We start from the raw sequence: 16797 nt of genomic DNA on the forward strand, positions 1-16797 counted from the left end.
AGTCTCAAATCCATTGGATTTGGGATACTGGGACAGTGCTGCACACCCACTGAGTAAGGCATGGGCACTCTTTACTGGGCATAGCTCCCTACCCTCTAGTTTTCCACCTTTTTCCCACTTTGTCATGCCCTCAGTGCCCAGTTTTGGCTCAAAAGCACACCCACACTTGAGACCAGCTCCTCAATTCAGCACTCTTGGTGAAACTCCACTGCTTCCAAGTCAATGATAGAGCAAGAATCAGTAGAGCTACTCATCTCTTCCTTCCTTTAAGGACATCAAATCCCCTGAGCTAACAGAGTGTAAGAGGAAGAAAAGACAGCTTTGCAAATGGAATCCTCCTTCTGGGTGGGACAGAGAAAAAGCTCTCAGGCACTGGCAGCACACCCAGCACCATGAGGATGCCAGGGCTTGTGGTCCAGCATGAAACCACATGAGGGAATCACATTTCTGAGTGATTTCCTTTTCAGTCTTTCTCTTAAAGAGGTGACATTTTACTCACACACAGCAACTCACCAGGTTGAGAGGAAGAGGAGCTGCCACAGGGGAAACAGGCAGCCTGGGCAGGGAGGTGGTTGAAGGTGCCAGCAGGGCAGGGCTGGCAATCCTCTCTGTGCTTCCCAAAGTGGCTGCTCCCGTGGGTCCCAGGGGGACAGGGCAGGGGGGCAGGTGCCAGGGAAGGGCAGTAGTGACCTCGGGGACAAGGCTGCTGGTGGTAGCTCTCACTGCCTGGAAAAAAGGCACTTTTTAGGGACCCCAGCAAGTGCTGAGAGAGAGGCAGAGACCACCTGCGTATTCCACTTATATGTATATATATGTGTGTATATGTATGAATATATATAAATACATGAGTCTGTACATATAAAGTTAATCAGCATTCAGCATTTTCCCATCTGATTCATATTTAGATATAAATCTCTGTTTCTTTCTCCCAGCTCTTTCCCTGGACAAATCCAGTGGCAAATCCCTGTGACAGCCCACACCAGGGTTTTGCAGCTGCAGAGGACTGAGAGCTTTCCCCACACAGAACCAAAATCTTTGTGGGTACAGTTTGAGCTGCCTTTTCTTGCCCCACTGGCCTGGGTACCTGGTGGGCAGAGGAAGCCAGCTGGGCAGGGCTGGCAGGGCGCTGTGATCAGAGGGGCACTGCGGTAGGTCCCAGCAGCACAGAGCCTGCAGAACTTCTCCAGGGAGCCCCTCAGGCCAGGCAGGGGCAGGGCCATGGACCCTCCTTCACAGGGCACCGGGTGGGCACTGCCCGGGGGACAGTAGTATGGAAACACACACCTGGAAGGCAAAACAGGGCAGGGAGAGGGGAGAAACTCTCAGAAAATAGTTTGATTTCTGGATTCAATGACCAGGGCAAACAAAATGAAGAATGATTCTCATCTAGTTCTACACTCATGCTAAATAGCAGAAATCATAAATGACCTTATTCAGCCTTGGCCATCACCAAACCTGTGGTTGTGTTACAAAGATTCCTTTGCTTTTGCACAGTGCACAAAGACTCTGGTTTAGGTTTGAGCCCAGGCACAATTCACAATATTCAGAGTTTTTAGAAATGGAAATCTGGCTGCACCAACATGCCAGGTACTCACAGCTGCTCAGGGCTATTGTATGTGGAGGATCCTTCAGGACAGTGGTACCCAGCAGGACACACAGAAGGCTCACCTGTGAGTGCACCACAATATAGGCCAGCCCTGCAAGGCTTGGGACTTACTGAACCTGGGGAGGGAAATGGGGAACAGGGATATATTACGGGACATACCCAGAACAGAAGACTCAGTGCGGGGGAGACAGGGAGCAAGGAGGCTTTGGAATGTGGCCATAAATAAACACTGTGCTTTTCCTCTTGCTCACAAAAGGGCAGAGATCTGTTGGGAATCACTTTGCTATTTGGCAGGAATTGCTAACACCTCAATGCTTGGCCCTGCACAAAGATATCTGCTCCTTTTCTACGCCCAGACCACCTTTGGCAACCTCAGCCAAACAAGAAGGGAGGGCTGAGAGTGACCATGGCAAGAATGGGACCCAAGTCACTGCTAAACGCCATGGCTGTGCCTGCTGACTGCCATCTGGGCTCAGAAACTGCTGCAAATAAAGAAAACAAAGGCCTTGTCACCTGCTGGGCATTCATAACCAGGTTTACAAGGTATCCCTTGGGTGTTGGGCAGCCCTGTCTGTGCTGGATCCGGGCAATAGTATCCAGGTGAGCAGGGATCACACTCTTCCAATGACTTTGCACCAGGCTGGATCCTGGAAGTGCCAGCTGGACAAAGGAAAGTGTCCCCTTTGCCAGGGCACCAGTACCCAGGGGGGCATGGATAATCCTCAAAGCTGGTCAGACCTGTAAGGAAGAGAAAGGAATGAAGAAAGGGAGGCTGGGTAGCCAGGAGGAGTTTTGTAGATAATTGCAGACATGAGTGAGTATTTAATCCTAGGGAGTTTTGTAACCACCTCTGGAGCTGGGAAAGGGCTGGTTTTCCTCTGGCACTGACCTGACAAAGGGCAGTGATACCCTGGAGGGCAGGGCTGGCAGTCGGCCATGCTCCGAGCTCCTGGCTGCCCGCGGAACGTCTGGGGAGGGCATTCCCGAGGTGCCACAGGGTCACTGCCACTGCCTCCAGAGCAATAGTGTCCTGGTGGGCATGGCTGGGCCTCTGAGTCCCCTAACAAACAGAGAGCAAGGCTTCAGGGAGTCATTTTCATTGTCAGTGAAACATCTTTGTTCTGTGACCTCCTGGGTCATTCCTAAACGGCTGCACAATCCACCTCCCCCATCCAAGCCCCTCTTCTGACAGGGATATTTAGAGACTGGGTGTGATCTCAGGCTCTCCTACATTTCCAGTGTTTGCTGGAACAGATGTTATATCAACATGTTATATTAACAGTGTTAAATGCCTCTTTCCTCTGCAGACACAAGAACTCGTCACTAGTGCCAGGACTGGTCCACAATGCCATTCCTGACCTCACATCCAGCCTCAGGGACACACACAACTCTCTTGAATAGCAACTCACATCCCTTCCTCTCAGTGTTTATCCTCAAGTTCAAACCTGCTTTGCACCAGTGGCCTGGTGGACAAGGCAGACAATCTTCTCTCCTCACAGCCCCTGGAAGATCCCTAAGAGTATTGGCAGGGCATGGGATGGGCACCTCAGATCCCTCCAGGCAGTAGAAACCTACAGAAAGGAATGGGAAAGAGAGGAAAGTAAAACATGCAAGTCCTGCAATGGCAAAAATGACCAAGCAAGAGTCTCCTGTTGTTGCACAATGAACATTTACACAGCTGCCAAAGCCAAACCAGAAGCTTTCAAACTCTTCTGGTGTAGCAGTTCAGCACCATGAGTTCTGGGTGGCTTTTTTGGTCATGCACACAGATTTGTCCAAATGATGTGAAAACAGAGAAAACTAACGAGCAATGACAGCTTCAAAGAAGGCATCATGACACATCACGCAGGACAACAGAGGTAAGTCAATATTCTGTGTTTGAAATGCTCACTAACCTGCAGGACAGAGCCCAGCACAGAGCTGGCCCCAGCGACAGCCAGCCAGGAAGCGCCAGGATTGGGGCTGGCCCTGGGGGGCAGGCTGGGCACTCCCTGCCAGGCAGAAGTAGCCAGCGGCACACTTTCCCTGCAGCCTCCCGTGCCTGGAGCAGAGGGAACAGCAGGAGTTTAGGCACAACCTGCTGCTCCTGACTGGGAGCAGAGGCAGAGCAAGTGTTGATCTGTGAACTCTGTGAAGGTTGCAATGAAAAATAACTTCTCACACTGGTATGAGAGATAAAACAGTCCCATTTTGATACATGTAGACAATTAATTGAGCCAGACATGTCTCAGTTCAAATTCCATGAACTTGGGCAAACTGCTTTAGATGAATCTGTGGGTGATTTTCCACTGGGCTGACCTGTTTGCATTATTACTTTCATGTACTGTTTGGTTCAGATGCTTCTTTGTACCATGACAATGACATCAGACTGCTTTGAGATGCCTCCCAAAGCTCAGAGATCCAACACCTCTGTACCCAAAAGCTAAGCTTGTATTTCTTTACTTTGAATGAGGGAGATGTAGCAGAGAAACTGGGAGGAATTTAGGAACCAAGGATGCCAAACTGCTTAGGACAAAGTGAAGAAAAGCCAGACTGAAATGAATCATAACCTGCAGAAGTGACCAGGTAAGCAGGGCAGACATTCCTTCTCATTCCAGAGCCCAGTCATGTTTTCAGGAGTGAAGGTGCCTTCAGGACACATGAGAGGAACTCGTGTGCCTGGAAGGGAGACCACAGAGACCATAACAACCCTCAGTACAACTGTTGTGGTCTGGCAAGGCTCTTGACCTCTATCAGGGCGTGACAAATGACGGTGAGGACACACTGACTCACTGCCACCTTATCACCTGGCCTAAGGAATTCACAGCTGACGGTTGTACCTCTCTGGGATCACAGCGAGGCACAACACCTGAACCCTTGGCATGCAGGTTCCAGCGTACCTGGGGGACAGTAAGAATGAGGTGGGCAACGCTTGGGGTCTCCTGTCACCAGCTCCTGGCAGTAGAACCCTCTCTGGCATGGGATGCAGGATGCAGAGCCCGTGGCTGGCTGGTACTCCCCGTCAGGGCATGGCGTAGGGTGGGCTGTCCCTGACTGGCAGAAATGACCCTGCAAGGAGAGGGGGAGAGGGTTTTATGGAGATGATGCCAAACTCAGAGCCTGTGTAAAGAGTGAATGTCAGAAGCACCAAAACCTCAGGCAACACTCTGTGTGGATGTAATCAATGTTTCAATGAGGTGTGTGTGACCCTGTGGCACTGTGGGAAACTGCCCAGAGCTGAGCTCCAGGTCTTTCACCCCCTCAGCAGTACCTTGGGGCAGAGGAACGCTGTGGGGCTGGCAGAGCTGAAGTTTGCTGGGCAGTAAAACCCCTCAGAGCAAGGTCCTGTGGGAGCACTCAGACCAGCAGTAGCACAGAAAGACCCAGGATGGCAGGGCACACAGCTCTCTGGGGAAGCACCACCTGAGGGGAAACCAAAACTCAGGGCCAGCCAGAGGGGGAGGTGGAAGAACACCCAACACAGTCACAGCATCAGCAACACTGGCTGGAACCGGTACACATGGACACCATCAGACCTGGCTGAGGGTGCCAACACCCTCCTGTGGCCAAGGGGCAGCTGCTCCCCATGGCTGCTCACCTGGGGGTGAGGTCACACTCACCCATGGCATCATTCAGGGTCCCAGCTGGGCAGGCAATGGGGAGATGGGTTCCCTCTGGGCAGTAGTGTCCGGCTGGGCAGGGCCCGCTGAGTGGGAATGTGGGTGTCCCACGTGGAATGGCATCAGTGGCTCCTCCCTCACAGAAGTACCCAGCTGAGCACTGACCTGCCAGGGCAGAACAGAGAGGGTGGCAACCACCAGCAGGCAGAGGCACCTCCTCAAACCTCAGAAACAGGCAGATAACACAGAGAAGAGAAGCCAAATGCCATCCTTACCCTGTTTTATCACTGCTGATAACCTGGGCAGTTCACCTTTGGTTTGCCTTTCCTTCTTCTCATTAACCTTTGGCCTCAATCACTTCCTTTCTTTACTTGCAGACCTCACCTGGCATTTGCTTACCTTATCATTTCTCTAACTAGTTCCCTATGATTTGTTCCCTGTGGGAAGAGTTCTGCCGCTCTTCTTTCCAGGTATCCAATCTTGGCATTTTGCCCCAGTGACAACTACCCTGTGCTTAAATGGGAGGGGAAGTGTTTAGGAGGACAGAAAGAACAGCAATAAATGTGTTGAAGCAAACAAAGAGAAAGCAGAAAAAAAACTAAGGGAGAGAAGGAAAGCAATGCACTAACATGGAAATAACATCCAAAATAAATGCTCAGGGAAAAGAATAAAAACAGAGAAAAAGAAGTGACTGATGGGCACACACACAAAGTGAATGGTGTCCTCCAATTTCCTTTACTCTCTTCACAGAGATGTTTTCTACTTCCCTGCATCCTGTGTGCTCTGGGGTGAGTTATTAACCAAACTCACCATCTGGTTCCCAGTTGGCCTCTCCCCTGCAGTACCTCCCCACTGGGCACAGCCTGCAGGCAGTGGGGGCCAGTGCCCCCTCCAGGGCATTCAGTGTCCCCTCGGGGCATGGCACGGGGGCAGCAGTTCCTCTTGGGCAGTAGTGACCTGCACATAGAGAGGGAATGAGACCCAGGAGACAGAGGTGGGAATGCTGAGCTGGCTCTAAGCAGCAGCAAACACCCTGTTCCTCGAGTGAACCCCTGTGAGGCTCAGCATGGCATCTCCTGCCACCTGCCTGCCAGGGGCTCTGCTGCCACCTGAGCCTCACCTCTGGGGCAGGTGAGGGGCTCCACAGTGGCAGCACTTCCACAGGCCATTCCAGGTGGGCAGGGCAGGCAGGCTCCTGCCCCTGGCATGGGGCTGAAGGTGCCAGGCTCACATGGCAGCTCCAGCCCGGTGCCCATGGGGCAGTAGAAGCCTCTGGGACATCTGTATCCATGAATCCCATCAGAAGGGCAGGGAGCAGAGTTTCCTTCCAAGCAGACATACCTGGAGGGAGAGAATTCAGACCTGAAACAAGCTGCCAGCCCCACTCAGAGGCATTGAGTGGGGGAGGCACATTAAGAGACATCCCTTGAAAATGCAGTTTGTTTCAGTTTTGCTGAAAACTTCCCCCCACATCTGTAATTTGGTGCCCAACTGAAAATCCTCCTAAAGGGCTTTTTTTCACTAAGCTGCCTAGAAAGTGTTCTCACTCTGGAAGGAAAAGCCTTTGAAAACTAAAGTATTTTTACTTCAAAACACAGGGCCCAAGTGTTCAGTTCCTGCTGCCTTTGCTGAGCCTGTTTTTATCCCAAGTCTTCTTGCAGGCCTCTGCTTTGATGCCATCAGTCACTCTTCCCTTCACCACTTCCCTCCCACACCCTCACTTCGAGTAAAGAAAAGGAAAAATTACAAAATTACAAAAAGAAAAATTTTTACATTGTAAAAATTACAATGATTCCAAGAGCTGAGCAACAAGGAAATGAGAGCTGTGATCCCATGTAGGATCCAAACCACGTAATTTCTGAAGAAGAAACAATTCCAGGACCTTAAGGCAAAAGGAACAGCATTGAATGAAAGCCCAGCAAAGCTGCTTTTCTTTGCCTGGAAGAAACACTTTTTCAGACTGAAGAGCAGGTTATAAGGAGTGATGGATGTTTCATGGCAGAGGTGTTGAAAAGCAACCTGGGCACAGCACAAAGTGCAGCCTGCTGGGGACAAGGACTTCAGATTTTGAAAGTCAAGGGTCATTTATAATCATGTAATATTCATTACCATCCAGCTGAGAAACCTTAATCATTACTGTTACAGCCAGGCTGTAACATCTTTCTAGGGCTACAGGAATTTTGGGGAACATTTAAAATGTGGCAAATCTCTCTTCTTCTCAAGAAGTCTGGTTTGGTGGCTAATTATTTTTAGCCCTTCCAAATGCAGCTCTCACTCATATTCTGAGCTTAGCTTTGACTTCTGCATAAATTTCATTGTGATTTTCTCTGCTAGATTCCAGAGTCAGCTGCTACCAGAAATCTTTCCCCAGGAAATCTTCTTACACTACACTGAAAACACTTGTCAAAGTCTCTTTCACAGATAAAATAAATGCTGTAACCTCTTGCTATGAGAAATTGCTCCTGAGATGGACAGATATTGCTCAGGGCACTTTCCTTGCAAGGCTGGAAATGGTACCTTGTCCCTGCTTCTTGCACCACCTTGTGGAAGAAAAGAACTCAGAAGGGAAAAAAAAGGTTAAATTCTCAGCAAGTGTGAATGAGAGGATAAATAAGGGATTTGCAATAGTAATTTATTTGTAATACTAATATTTGTAATACTATTTTTTTCACTGAAAACGGTGAAAAAACATGTATAAGCCTGGGATGGAAAGACAGGCAAAGTGAGGGCAAAGAAATGGCTCTGAAACATCTGCTAAGCTCACCAAGGAGATGCTCCACCCCAACCAAAGGGCTAAGAACCAGGCCAGGATCTGTTGGTTTGGATGTCCCTCAGCTGTAACCCCAGCCATGCTTTGGCACTAACAAGTGGCACCCACCCTGGGTCACACAGCGAGGTCTGGGCCAGCTCAGACAGCCCTGGCACACTGCAATAGTGCCCAGCTGGGCAGGGCTGGCACTGCTCCTCTGCCTCCAGGCCCACTGAGGGGGAGAAGGATCCAGGAGGACACGGCACAGGATACTCTGTGCCCCTGGGGCAGAAATGTCCCACGGGACAGATGTCATTGCCAGGCAAAGCAAGGCTGGAGGATTCCACCTGTATCAGAGGAACACAGAGAAAAATTGTTTTGAAAGGTGATTTAACACAAAGTACACAGAGGCAGCTCTGGAAAGGGCACACAGGAGCTGAGTCTACAAGTTTGCTGCCACTGAAACTAAAAACACACCATAAAAAGGGCCTTGGTTGCTGAGGTGTGGTTATCCCCTCCCTGATGCCAACTTTTAGAGGAGACATTAGACCACACAGTCCAGAGAAATGTACAGAAACAGAGCTCTGGCCAGAATTTCTCAGTTGGCACCAACATATTCCAGCTGCCAGCAAGAGCAGCACGTCACTGCAGCTGAGGAGCAAGCAAGGGCAGAGCCAAAGGCATGAGCAGCCCCATGCAGAGCAGTAATGCTTGGAAAATACGACAGCAGAAGCCACCACAGTGTGACAGCCCAGTCCTTGTGCCCAGGTCACTGGGTTTGCTGTGCCTGGCACTCACTCTGTGTTTGAAGGGGGCTGGGCTGATGGCTCCCTTGGCACAGTGATAACCTGAATGGCAAAATCCAGATGGCTGGGACAGACCTGGTGCTGAGCAATACATGCCTGAAATGAGCACAGAACAGTCTCAATGTGAGGAGCTGCACAGAACATCCTAACTTGGAAGGAGGACTCCTATTTTCCTCACTCTTCCCAGGTACATGCCCTGGGTTTCCTGTGCCAGTCCCTACTCACCTGCTGGGCAGGGCTCACAGTCAGACTCACGAGTGGCACCAGTCCTGGGGCCAAAGGTGCCCTTTGGACAGGGATGCTCTGTGCTGAAGTTGGTCCCTGGCAGACAGAAGTACCCAGCAGGGCACAGCTCAGGAGTGTGTGCTCCAGGACCTGGGGTACAAAGCACAGCACCTTGCTCAGAGATATGATGAGTGGTGACAACATCAGCCTTCCTCCCATTTGAGTTCAGCCACACACAGGCTACAGGAAAAGCAGATCCCATGGGGCAGGAGAAGCCTCATGGAGAGTGATGGGGAACAGGAGCAACTGAAGTGTGGCAGGTGAGCAGCAGCAGAATATGGTCCTTCCAAAGGGGTTTTGCTCAGATCACACACAGTGCAAAGCCTTATCTCCTGGAATCCTTATCTTCTTCATCATATACCTCTAAGACCCATCAGAAAGTACCAACTCTGTGAAGTTCAGCCTCAGACAAAGCACATCTTAGTGCACAGGTAAGTCAGTTCTAAATTAAACCCCTGGGGAAAATTGGGGTTTCCAATTAAAATGCTCAGCTGGGATTCTGAGGGTCTCACTTGTGGTTCCAGCTCTGTTGAAACTCGTGTTATCTCAGTCAAATAAATTCTTCCCTGTTGTTTCAGTTCCTCACCCCAGGAAGGAAAAGCCTCTTTGTCTCATGGAAGGTGATGGGTGAATTTGTTACTATTTGTCACTATTTGTGACCACAAATATTTCAGCGTTGGGGAGAGCAAATCAACACCTTGTGGAGGCAGATGGTGAGAACCTTTGAGGAGCAGCAGCTGTGTCAGGGCACAGACTGGCTGCTGGCCAGGCCAAGAGCTGCCTGCCAGGAGGGTTTGTTTCCCTGAGAGGCCAAAGACATGTAAGACATGGAGATGAAGTGGCTGAGCCAAGGAATAAAGGAGGTGTAAGAGCAAACAAGAAGTGTTGTGGGTGACCTGAGGCTGCTGCTGAGAACCCAACAGTTTGGGAAGACAAATTATTTGGAGTGTTTATGCTCAGTGTACATCACTAACCAAAGATGATGTGTGGCATTGAGTGTTTTCTTCCTCTGTTTGTAAGAACTAAAGCTGTGGTGGGTGCCTGAGTGTGATCCCCCAAAACCCCAGAGGGCCTCACCACTGCAGGAGTGCCCAGCTGGGCAGAGCTGGCAGGCTGTTGATTGCCATTTCCCACTGACAGAGTTGAAGCTTCCAGGGCTGCATGGGATTGGGAATTCAGAGCCTTCAGGGCAGTAGAAGCCAGGGGGGCAGTGCCTGTGGTCTGGCTCAGTTGATCCAAGGTCACAGAAATACCCAGCGTAACATGTTCCTGCAAGGAAGAAAAGCTTCAGTGTTAGGTTTAAAATCAAGAAAAAAAGCCAATTGGAAGTCAAAAATTATGTTTTTTTTTTTTTTTACGTATTCAGTTTTTGTTTTATTTTTAATATCATATAATAATTAATATAAAACAATAAAATTATGTTAATGTAATAATTATAATTTATGCAATACACACCAGAAACTGCAGCCAGGCCTTCTCCTTGGCAGAATCTCCCTGCAGGGCAGGGCAGGCAGGAATTACGGAAAACCATCCCAGACTGAGGCAGAACTGTGCCAGCAGGACAGGGCTGTGCTTTGCTGCTGCCTGGTGGGCAGTAATGGCCTGCTGGGCACAGGCTGCCCGTCCCATCCCTCCCAGGGGTGGGCACACGTGCCTTGGAAGTGCAGTAATAGCCGGGGAAACACGGCCCACTCGGGGCTGAGAGTCCTGCAGAGAGGGAGCATTGGGTCCGATCAGCCAAGAAATCACAGCCCCTGCACCAACCAAACCATCCAAGCCTTGTCCCCACAATGCTCTCAGAGCCTGCTGGCCTGGCAATAGCTCTGGGACCTAAAAGCTCTATCTATATTCCCAATATTTACTCACACAACTGATAACCAGAGAGCTGAAAGCCCAAACAGCTTCCCAGATCACCCTCATGGAAGGGGCTGATCCTTACAGATCTTTCCACCGAGAGACAGCCAAACCCAAATGAGTCCTAGAACCCAAGCTGCTTGACTTTAGTTTCATAATTTTTGCTGGTACAAAACCATCTTAATCTACCTTTAATTTAACTTACAAAAGATACTTCGCAAAATTATTTTAAATTATTGCAAAGGATCTCTCCTCCAGGAATCCCAGAGATAACAACAAAGGGTACTTAAAACTTAAAACATGAACTTCACAGAACATTTCCTCACTGGTGGAATTTTTTGACTCTCCTGGATAGAAACCAGCCCAGGACTGTGTTTAAGCCACATGTGATTCCCACCTGCACTGGCACAGAATGTGCCTCCAGGACAGGGCTTGCAGTCCCTGGGGTTTCCCAGGCCAGTCTGGTTGCTGTAGGTGCCCTCTGGACACGGGTACTGGTTGGCAGCCTTTGTTCCTGGCAGGCAGTAATATCCTGCTGGACATTCCTTTGGTTTGGCCACACCATGTGAGACGTTCCCTTGGAGATCCCCTGAGTGGTCCTTTAGGGCACAGAACCTGCCAAAACCCCCCAAGTGTTGCCTCAGCCCATGTTTTCCCTCTGTCCTGCACAACAGTGACAGTCTAAGACACACAGTGAGAGCAAATTACTTGGAAGGAAACAAATGGAAAACTGAGGTGCAAACTATCAGGAGCATCCTCTCCATCCCAACAGACAGACCTGCTAGGATGGATTACTGTGATACATGAATTGTGGTATAGAAAATGACACACTAGAGGGAAAAAGAAACAAGAAAACCAGTCTTGTATATCAAAGTGTGTATCTTGTGTATCAAACCCAGAGCAGCCTAAGGGAGAGGGAAATACACATATTAATTCCCAAGAAAGCATCAAGAGAAAGGAGCAAGTCCCTGTCACTCACATTCCTGCTGGGCATGTTTCACACTGGGTTTTACCAGCCTGGTCCTGGTATTCCCCTGGGGGACAGGGTATGGGCTCTGGGCTGCCAGTGGGGCAATAGTGGCCCACAGGACACAAATTATCTAGAAGGAAAAAAAGAAATGCACTTCTACACCACTGCTGTGGGTATCCCTGAACAGCTGCACGGAGAAAGCAGCACCACTAACCAAGAACTGAAAGATTTAATAAGATAAAATCTTTCTAAATAACAACCTCCCCCCAGTTTTATTTAAAGCATTAAACACAGATGTGAGCAGTGAAGGTCCAGGCACTGCACCCTGAAGCCCACAGAGCACTGGACTAGGCTGATGTGCTGCCCTGAACAGCTTCCAGAGAGCTGAAGGGGCTGCAGCTTGTCTGCACTGGCAAATGAGCCACTGAATTCCATATCTAATACACCAGGATTTGAGCTACACTTCCCTCTCCATCACCCTTCTAACAGGGAGAATGGACAATCCCACATAACCCCTCTCACTAGTTCTAGCAAAGGTGAAAATACCACAAGGATAAACTCCTTTTGGGATATTTTTCAACTTGTTTTTTTGCCTTGGTAAGATCCCCTCTTTCTTCTGATATATTTACCCACTACTTCAATCTCTGTTACCTGGAATAATTTTTGGAAAGCATTTTTTATTCTAAACCTAACTTGAAACTGTGAGTAAGGTCAGATTTTAAGATCTTGCCACTGCAACTCCTGCAGGTAAAGAATGACCCCAAAGAATTCCTACCTGGATGCTGCTCTGACACTGAGCCTGCTGGGCAAAACCATCCTTCCTTGCACAAGCCTTCTGGGGAGCTCAGGCCATGCTGGGAACAGAACCAGCCTGGCAAGCAGGGCTGGCAATCCTGGGCTGACTGGGCACCATGGTGAGGCAGGAGGGAGCCTGCAAATGAAACCCCACCAAAATCACACTGTCACATCATCCCAGACTCTGCTGGAAGGGGTGGTGGAGAGAAGCACCAGCTGCTCACACAGGTCTGACTACAATAGTCCCAGCTACAATAGTCCCAGCTGCAAAAGGATGTTGGATAGGAAGGAATTCTGAGAGAATACAGCCCCAGCATTCCCTTAGATGACAGATTCCTTCAGGAGAGGTCTGGGAGAGCTTGGTCCTGATGGCTGACTGGGGTCAATTCTACAATTCTGATTTATTTCTGGTCTGGACTGAGCAGTGCAATCACTTGCTTAATGCAACGATAGATTTAATCCAGGGAACAACCAACCATTCCACGGTCTCTCATTCAACTTAACCCTTTGTCTCTTTAATGGTGATGACAAAGGACAGCTGTCCCTGTGCTGGGGGGGCTGCAGAGGCCCTTACATGTGTTGGGCTGTGTGACCTTCAGGAGGGCTCAGCCAAGAGCTCCCCTCCCCACAGCAGCACGTGGGCTCCAGGGGCAGTTCTGCAGCTCCTGTCAATGCAGATTTAGGGCTGATGTTCCAATACAACAGCACTGCATTAGAGGCTGTTTTCATGCTGATAACAGCTGTCCCTTGGGGCACACAGGCAAGATCCAGCACAATGTGACAAGGGGCTGCAGAGCAGTGGAACAGGCTCAGACAGGCTCAGCAGCTCCCTGGGCACTGGGAGGAGAAATGACAGCATGGAGCAGCTGCCTCCAAACCTACCTGGGGGACATGGAGAGGGAGAAGAACTCCCTGTAGGACAAAAGTGGCCTCGAGGACAGATGTTCCCCACTGCTCCATCCCTGGGGTTTGGGACTGGGGAGCCCCCTGTGCAGTAAAATCCTGCCTGACAGGGACCTGATGGAGCTGCCAGCTCTGAGGTGGCACAGAACCAACCTGGAGCAGGAGACAGAACCAAGATCAGCATTTCAGAGACACCAGAACCAGCCACAGCATGACTGGGATTGCCCATGGACCTTGGCAAAAGGGGAGAGAACACATAGATACAAAAACTCCACCACAACAAACTTGTATAGGAAAAAAGACTCTGCTCCTTACCTGGAGGGCAGGGAAGAGGAAGAAATGACCCAGCAGGACAAAAGGTTCCAGCTTGACACAACCCAACAGATCCAGGGGTTGCCATACCTGTTAATGGAAAAGAGGCAAAACATAAGAATTGCAAACACTCTTATTGAGAACACTTGGGAAGAACAGAACTAGAGCACTAAACTAAATAAAAAGGCAGAGAAAGCCATCCTGAACCTGATGAGGTCCTTTGGGTGACTCTAATATCCTCCTCAAAACCAGCCATCATCACACTTCATTATTCCTTCTCATACCAGAGTAATTCCCAGGAAACACTGATTTGCTTGATGTGGATCCAGGTGGACAAAACCACCCAGGCATGCACAGTCCATCTGGTCTTGCCAGGCCTGGCTTGGAACAGACCCTTCCAGGGGGGCACAGCTGGCACTTGGAAGCATCCCAGAGATTTAAAGCTTCGCTGTAGGTTCCAGGGGGACAAGGATATTGTGCGGCAAATCCTGTATTCCTGGGACAGTAATAACCTGGGAAAGAAAAGATGGTTTCATAACAGTTAACACATGCTGGTAACGGCCTAGGGAGAATTCCAAGCCTGCACACACGGAATTCCTTCCATCCCTTTCTGGGAAGGACTGATCCCAAGGCTCCATCATGGGTCTGCCCTGCAGTTTATCACTGTGTGACAGAATCATCACATTGGCTGCATCGAATGGAGCTGCTCAGGGCTGAGCTTGAGCAGGATGACATTGAGGAGGTGCAGCCAGACCCACCTGCAGGGCAGTCTGTGTAGTTTGCAGAAGCAGAAGTGCAGTAAAAGCCTTCAGGGCACTGCAGACACTGTGCCATCCTCCAGGATGGGCTGTAAGTCCCTGCAGGGCAGGGCTGGGCTGTGCTGCTCCCCATCACACAGTAGTGGCCAGGTGGACATGGACCTCCACTGACTGTTGTCTTTGAAGAGAAACACCAGAGTTACAGCCTGCAAACTCAGGGGCTGCCCCTGCAAAGAGGTCTCCCTCACATTCTAACGGTGAAGAGAATGAGAGCATAAAATGCTGTGCTCACCCCACAGTCTCTGAGGCTGCACGAACAAATTGTCCAAAATAAAGGATCAGAATTCTGCCCAGAACAAATCTCCCTGGGCTGTGGCACAAAGCCAGGGGTTTGTTGAGTTCTCATCTTTACAAATTGTGCCTGCGTTTTGCCTCAGAGGAAGGCTGACAGAATCAGCACTCCAATCAAGCTCAGGCACTCCCAACCTCTGTAATTTCAATCTGATTTGGCATTCCACTCTGCTTTGCACCATCAACATGCAAAGGTAGAACTACTTTTTACCCAGCTTTTAGATGTAAAGCTCAAAGAAGGCCAAGTGGGTTTTGTCATCTCTGGCCCCTTTCACTATCAATAAATCAGATAGACCTGATAAGATAATGCAGTAAAAGACAGTTTAATCCAGACCCAACAGAACTAAGGTGACTTTATGGTCTTCAGTTCCCCAGAGCCGATATTTTACACTATTTGTATCACAAACACAGCTTACCCTGGGAGGTTTAGGAGAAATGGTTCCTCCACTGCAATAAAATCCAGCCTCACATAATCCAGTTGGAGAGACAAGTCCAGTTCCATCACAGAAATATCCTGAAATTAAGAACGACCACAAAAAGACCATAATGATATTGATGATCCTTGTGGATCCCTTCCAACTCAAAATATTCTGTGATTCTGTGCTACTGGCCACACAAGACAGACAACAGCAAGTATGTAATGAAGAAATATTCACTGGAGCATCATTTTTGATGCCACTCACATCTTTCCCTGGGAACAGCTGCAGGTGCAGAGCTTCCCTTTCTGAACAAGCAGCACTTGTGTCATCTCTGAGGGTGAAAGAATCTAGAGAAAGGCTGGAAAGGGAAGCTCTCAGCTTGCACTTCACTGTGAGTGTCCTCTTCTGTGGCAAAGTGGCAGATTTACCCTCTCTGTGCTCCACCAACACCCTTTTCCGAGAAAGCAGCTGTTCAGGAGTGCCTGCTGTGGAATCACAGCCCTAGAAATGGCTCCAACCTCATCGACCCTTCCTTCCAGTGTTGTACCTGCATCACACAGCAGACAGTCCTCGATCCCAGTGTTCCCAGTGGAGCTGCTGTAGGAACCAGGAGGACATGGCTGTGGGAAGGCAGAGCCCAGAGGACAATAAGCTCCCTTGGGGCACGTGTTCCCCTGAAGACCATCTGTAGGTGTGGGACTGGAGGCGCCCCCAGTGCAGTAGAATCCAGCCAAGCAGGGTCCTGTAATGTGGGGCTGCCCTGCAAGGCCACAGTAGTGCCCTGAGAAGCAAAGTGATGCCATGAGCACTGGCAGAAAACCCCACAAAGATCCTCCAGAGACACACAAAATCCACCCACTGAACCTCAAACACATTCAATACCCATCTTCACACATTCTCCTGTCACCCTGCTGAGATCAGCTTTACCTGGGTCACAGGGGGTGCAGTGAGACCTCAGGCTGCTCCCAGGCTGGGGGTTATAAGTCCCTTTAGGACATGGGAACTGAGCTGCAGAAGCAGTTCCTGCAGGGCAGTAGTGACCAGCTGAACATTCATTCTCCAAAAAGGAAGAGGAATTTTTGGGGCAGAAGAACCTGGTCCAAAGAGAGATTTAAAAAAAAAAAAGGACAGAAATTTTCCTAGTAATATTCTATGCACAAATGGCTGAATAATAGCTCAGTAGTGGCACCAGCTTGTCTAGTGTGGCTGCTGCACTGTATGGACCAGAAATGAGACCTTCTCCTGCACATCACTACATCCTTACTTGTTTCCTCATGTGCCAAATTGATGGCATAATTGCAAAAGCCACAGAGACACAATTTTCTTAACTTGAGTCATAACACATCCAGGCTGTGATTCATCAACATGTAACAGTTAATCAAGGTCAAAT

The 16797-nt window shown here is 49.5% G+C and overlaps 1 protein-coding gene and 1 long non-coding RNA gene across 2 annotated transcripts; both read right to left on the bottom strand.

Annotated features, from left to right (window-relative positions):
• Positions 1–250: 250 nt before the first annotated feature.
• LOC139682092 (multiple epidermal growth factor-like domains protein 6) lies at positions 251–14193 on the bottom strand. Its single transcript, XM_071576071.1, has 24 exons — positions 14087–14193; positions 13883–13969; positions 13547–13720; positions 12645–12800; positions 11297–11514; positions 10501–10752; positions 10123–10314; positions 8986–9135; positions 8753–8856; positions 8084–8301; positions 6326–6546; positions 6016–6162; positions 5206–5370; positions 4857–5008; positions 4486–4654; positions 4156–4333; positions 3502–3647; positions 3052–3177; positions 2496–2666; positions 2120–2344; positions 1596–1722; positions 1085–1284; positions 514–726; positions 251–264 (listed from the first exon to the last, which is right to left on the bottom strand). The coding sequence occupies exons 3-24, from the start codon at positions 13555–13557 to the stop codon at positions 251–253; spliced, it is 3555 nt and encodes a 1184-aa protein (XP_071432172.1). The 5' UTR covers positions 13558–13720; positions 13883–13969; positions 14087–14193.
• A 115-nt stretch (positions 14194–14308) lies between these two features.
• Positions 14309–15494, bottom strand: LOC139682256 (uncharacterized). The gene is made up of 3 exons (XR_011699614.1): positions 15405–15494; positions 14638–14815; positions 14309–14391 (listed from the first exon to the last, which is right to left on the bottom strand). It is a non-coding gene; the product is annotated as an uncharacterized lncRNA (long non-coding RNA).
• Between the last annotated feature and the right edge of the window lie 1303 nt (positions 15495–16797).

This window comes from Pithys albifrons, chromosome 23 (genome assembly GCF_047495875.1).
Source record: "Pithys albifrons albifrons isolate INPA30051 chromosome 23, PitAlb_v1, whole genome shotgun sequence".
Taxonomy (NCBI): Eukaryota; Metazoa; Chordata; class Aves; order Passeriformes; family Thamnophilidae; genus Pithys; species Pithys albifrons.